This window comes from Brachycentrus maculatus, unplaced genomic scaffold (assembly GCF_059751285.1).
Source record: "Brachycentrus maculatus isolate JH-2025_06_01 unplaced genomic scaffold, ASM5975128v1 h1tg000994l, whole genome shotgun sequence".
Taxonomy (NCBI): domain Eukaryota; kingdom Metazoa; phylum Arthropoda; class Insecta; order Trichoptera; family Brachycentridae; genus Brachycentrus; species Brachycentrus maculatus.
In genome coordinates this window covers 44,256-50,000 of record NW_028281712.1, presented here as the reverse complement: position 1 = coordinate 50,000, position 5,745 = coordinate 44,256, and the positions used below count along the sequence as shown (strand labels likewise).

The window sequence follows — 5,745 nt, the reverse complement described above, 5'->3', positions numbered from 1 at the left end:
TCCCAAGGTCTCCATCGTAGAATTCTTGGGGTCCATCTTGTGGGGTTCTGTCTCACTGTATGGACATACCCAATGCCATTTGACTTTTGCCTCGGTATCCATGATGTCCTTTACTTTGTTTTTTTCTTGGTATATTCATTTTTAATTTTATCCCTCAGTCTAAAGCCAGGCATGGATCTTTCCATGGATCGGTGTGTGCTTTGGGCTTCTCTGCATTTCTCTTTGTCAGAGCCATAGTCTCGAGTGCATATGTGCTCACTGGCAGTATTCAGAGTTCATAAACTTTCCTTTTCAAACAGGTCGGAATCTCTTCAATGCCAAACTCCTTCCAAATTTACTTATTGCTAGGAGGAAACCACGTAAAACTCCTCAGGAGAAGTCAGACTGTTGACTGTCATCAGCAGATCTTCCGTTCCACTAGAAGAGGATTCGGCATTTTGTGTCCTAGCTTGGTTTATGCTACCAATGCCCTTCACTATTATCATGTAAAATACCACCTCTCGTGACAGTTCCTTAAGTACTTGCACTGTTACAATTACAAAATTCCACATTTGTAAATTTGTATAAAAAAAAATACCTGGAAGAGGGATGGGAGGGAGGAAAAGGGGGAAAGGGGAAAGGTCAAACTCAAGTCGAAGCCAAATTGTACGAAACGAAGAACACAACGATATCAATGTCGACTTTGAAACCGATTGCTTTGAAATTTTGACACAACGTTGCATTTGAATATTCGCGTGTTTTTTTTATTATTTCTTAGATATGTGTTATTATTTGTGACAGGTAATGCATTTTAAAGCAGTTTTCTTACTGAAATGATAGAGTCTCTATAGTTACTCTATATAGTACTCGCAATAGAAAACATTGCTCATGGCGGACTGCGTGCTTCTTGACAGTTGATTTCACTTTTGTTACATTATTGTTTTATACATTTTCACATATTAATTGCTAAACAAGCATTGTGAAATGAAACCCATTAGAAATGTGTGCTTTCTTTTAAAAATTTTTTCATTTAATCTGACTGAGCCACAGCAACTTATAGCCGGGTACAGCTAGCATTAAATAAACGTAGTAAAAAATCACAAATATTTATTTTGACCTTCTGGGATTAGAGCTTGGGACCTCCAGTTTGGACTGTTGGACGACATAAAATAAAACAAGATGAAAATTAATATATTCTATTATAAAAATAATAATAAATAAATCAAACGTCCTTTTAATCAGATTTTCCAATGTAAATTGGAGCATGTACTTTAGAATTTTTATACGTTCTAGGCAAAAGACAAACTATTTCAATTTCATAGTCCAGTTTGATCAAACCACAAGCGTTCAAATTCGCCACATCAATTTGCGGAACAGACACCATTTCCTTCCAGTTTCTGTTACACTTGGGAAGGATTGGTCCAGTCTGGACATCGGCTATTTTCTGCTTATACATCTGGGACTCGAGATCAGATCCTGCGTAATAGGTCTGCTTCTGATACAAAACTATTCGAAGTCTGTTGACGCGAACAGACGTGTTGTTCAAGCAATTTATGTGAACTGGTATCGATTGTCCAATGAAAAAGTAAGATTTAGGTATTGTGATCTCAAGTATAAAGTTTTTGACTCTGTAACAACATGTAACTAAGTTGTGAAGATCCAATTCTATGGGTGCTTGAAAATTTAGATGGGAAAAATTAAAAGGTACAAAGATCTTGAAAGGAAATTTGGTCACCACATCCATCTTCCATGGTCTTTTCAAGATAACTTTAACAGAATATTCCACTCTTCCGTATTTACCCTCGTAAGAAGCAGGAACACCATGAGGTATGCGGTAAGAGAATGGATAATTTTGAGTAGATTCTGGAACAGATGTTATCTTATCATCGTGGGCCCCTGATCCCAAAACATAAATAGTGCAATGGAAGTATTCCTCGGTGTTTGGAGAACTCGACAGATCTATCGAAGCCCTGATGTATTTGTTATTTAAATGACGCATGTCTGTGCGACACTCTCCGTTGAAGAGCAGTGAAATGGATTTAACATTTTGCAACATGTCGAACTGGTAGGCTACATTTCCGGTGATGGTGTCTCCTGGCTGATACGTCAAGGAGAGCTTGTCAAATTTGATGTGACAATTCCTCTCCATGACTTTGAAAGATCCAACAAGTGCCCCAGGGGTATTTTACGAAAATGACACCATTATATATATTTTCCAAAATTATGATTACTATCCACACATTGGTGAATTATTAAAATCCTCTAACAACTGTCAAAATTCTGTTTTGACAGTCGTTGGACATATTTCTTATTCTGTTTTTAAAAACATTTTTGTTTTCAAGTAAGCAGGAATATTCCATATTATACTCATTTTCTTCTTCTTCGATTGCCGTGTCTAGTTCTACATATAAACATTGTTTTTTTTATGTTATCATGTTCCTCCAACCTTTAAAAAAATAAAGGCTCTTTTTTACATTCCTTACGAGAACAAGGTTTTCATTTTTTATAACTGGAAATATTTTTGGTATATAAAGCATTTTTATTTTTCTCCAATTTAATGTTTTTTACTTACGATTTGATTGCTTCAGCATTTTTATGTAAAAAAATTAACAATGCTTTTAATATACGAAATATAAAATAACTGTCACTATTATAATCTTTTCACATTTTTTGATTTATTTATAATTTTTTTATTATTTCATATAATAACATTTTTTAACGCAATTTAATCAAATTTCTATACATTTGTACTAAATAAAATCTTATAATTTAGTTCCCCCTAGCCTCTCCAAAAAAGAGACTGATCTCTTGTGCTTGGAGAGGGACTTTTCCTTCTTTTTTTGTTTCTTTTTGCTGTAGTTTAAAGTATCATTTTTTACATTAAAAAAATAAACAAATATCGTAGTCATACAGGAGAAAGTGGCCAAGTGCTATTTTTACAAAAACGTGATCTTTGACTATTTGATATCTTACTAGCTCAATATTGCCCTGAAAAAATCCTAAAGAATTTTAAACTTGGAAGTAAAATATATTGACTTGTTAAAAATGACTACTGAATTGATGTTTATTTTCTTGCCAAGCAAAAGTGACTTAAATGGCCCTCCTGAACATTAGTTTGTTTTGTTAGTTGGTCACTTTCTCCTGTACCACTACGATATTTAAGTTAGCATTTTTATTTAGCAGACCCTTTTAAATGTATGCAAGATCTTTACTGAATAATTTTAAGTACTGGGAGATGCCTGAAATTATGATTTTAGAGTTTTCGTGTCAACCTTAATTTACGTCAGTGAAGTATGAAGTTGGAAAAAGAAGGATGAAAGTAGACTGAATGCAAGAATTAGTTGGTCACTATCTCCAGTACGACTACGATATATATATATATATATATATATATATATATATATATATATATATATATATATATATATATATATATATATATATATATATAAATATATATATATATTTATATTTATATATATATATATATATATATATATATATATATATATATATATATATATATATATATATATATATATATATATATATATATGTGTGTGGATTTATTTTACATTTTAATCTCTAGCACATGTGTCCAAATATCGATGACTATTCTCGTCAGATTCGAGTTCAGGGGAGGGCGGGGTGATCGAGTGTCCTGTTTGTTCTGTCGGTATTGTCACCGACCACCCCGGGATTCCCCTGCGGCACGGACCCCCAGAGACTTAAACGTAATTACATGCAAGTAGGCAGGACAAACAGGGATTTTTTCCGATTTGAGGACCTCCTTTGTATGGCAGGATTAAGATTTCTGTGATGAAATATAATTGAGGAATTAAGACTCAGGAATTATTTATTTATTTGATATTTATATAGCGCTGTATTAGTGAGAAATTACCTGAAGAGTGCTTTACAATTAGCAGTTATTTTTCTTCACATCAGTATTTAAAATATGATGATTTTTTTAATAATTGAGTCGGTAGTCACTTTGTGGTAATACCAATCAATTTCATATTTAAGTTTTATTCGGTAAATACTACTATTTCTTAACCCTTCACTGCATAGTGTATCAAATTTGTTACATACCCAAAAGTAAGTGTTGAAACGTCCTTTAAAAATATAAGCAACCATTCTTTGTTGTTACCGAATAGATACATTCATAACTCACGTATATAGTTCATAATTTAGCCAAAAGATGCGCTATGAACGCCAAAATAATAACTTAGCTTGTCTCCGAAGACGAACTGTCAATGCAGTCATGCAGTCCTGAAAAAAAAGGTCATGCAGTGAAGGGTTAATATCTATTGTTTCATTTATATGTAAATACCTTTGAAGTAGTATTTCATTTGTAATCATTCAAGATTATTATTATTATTATTATCATCTTCCTGGCTCCATCACATCTTAAAATCTTTGTAGACTGATGGGTCAGCTCTCCTCGTCCTCAGGTTGTAGGTCCTTTATCATGGACATTGTCACCTAGGCCACGCCTTCGAATCATGTTATATTTCGGCAGCATCCAAGAATTTTGTTCCTATAGATGTCTTTCGAGGAAGATCCATGGCGATTGCCTGGTTTACAATATGTTTAGGTTATCTACGTCATACCATCTCAATCGCCTTTCCTGTACCTTGCTATTGATGTCTGTTACACCCAGGCTTCCACGAATGCGTGAACTCTTTATTTTGTCTCCAAGTGACACTTTGCTATTCTTGTTGCGCAATGTAAATATTCGCTACTGAGCTGGAGTTTTCATCGTCCTCTCATCATCGTCGTGTGCATTCTGTACCATTAGGGTACACAAAAGATGTAAACAAGTTGGCCTTATTAAAATATGTATATTTTTAATTAATTTAATATGGTTACAAAAGTTTTTTTTATCATTTAATTTATTTTCTAAACATTTTCACTTAACAACCTTAAAATCAATAAGCGATTGCCTGGTTCACAATATAATCAGGTTCTCTGCGTCCTATGTGCCCATACCATATCAATTGCCTTTCCGCTACCTTACTGTTGATGTCTGTTACACCCAGGCTTCCACGAATGCTTGAACTTGAAAGCTCTAGAAATGATAGTAACGTTTATTGAATCATTCCCAAGAATTTCCTGAAAAATTATGATAAAGAAAACTTTTTGCTGTTGACACGACCGGGTCTCGAACCTATGACAATCGTGACTTACTAACCACTAAACTACGTCGCCTAGCGAGTTATTTGATAAACATTATAAGGACATTAAAAATCTCATTTAAAGAGGGTTGCAATTTAGTTCCATTATAAATTATCGTAACTGGTATAAGAAATATGATTTATGGAGCGGCGGTGTCACCCTTTACATCTTATTTAACGTTTAAATCTGTAACTGGGAGTCCGCCCCTTCCTGCTACTACAGAACCCCATTCACCCCACGATAAAGGGAAAAATTGGCAGCGGCCGTGACGTCACGACTCGGGCATTACGCCTAGTGCGCGTGGCGCGACGTCCGCCGAGGACCGATGGCTGCAACTGACGGATATCACAGAATTATCGCGGTCGGGCATTTGGTCGACGGGCAATTGGTCGACAGAGTTTTGGTCGACGGACATTTGGCCGACGGACATCTGGCCGACGGACATCTGGCCGACGGACATTTGGTGGACGGACATTTTGTCGACGGACATTTGGCCGACGGACATTTGGGCGTCAAAAAAATCAAATTGCGTATTTAAATATTCAATTATTATATACTAATTGTACCCGGCTACGCGTTGGTGTGGCTCAA

General features: G+C 35.0%; 1 protein-coding gene across 1 annotated transcript; it reads right to left on the bottom strand.

The window, feature by feature from the left end:
* Positions 1–1,161: 1,161 nt before the first annotated feature.
* On the bottom strand, positions 1,162–2,263 carry LOC148299691 (arrestin domain-containing protein 17-like). The gene has a single exon (XM_088275810.1). The coding sequence runs from the start codon at positions 2,126–2,128 to the stop codon at positions 1,214–1,216; it is 915 nt and encodes a 304-aa protein (XP_088131936.1). The 5' UTR covers positions 2,129–2,263; the 3' UTR covers positions 1,162–1,213.
* Positions 2,264–5,745: the final 3,482 nt, after the last annotated feature.

Excerpts from the sequence above, each read along its gene's own strand:
- LOC148299691 (XM_088275810.1), bottom strand. The coding sequence starts at position 2,128 with ATGGAGAGGAATTGTCACATCAAATTTGACAAGCTCTCCTTGACGTAT.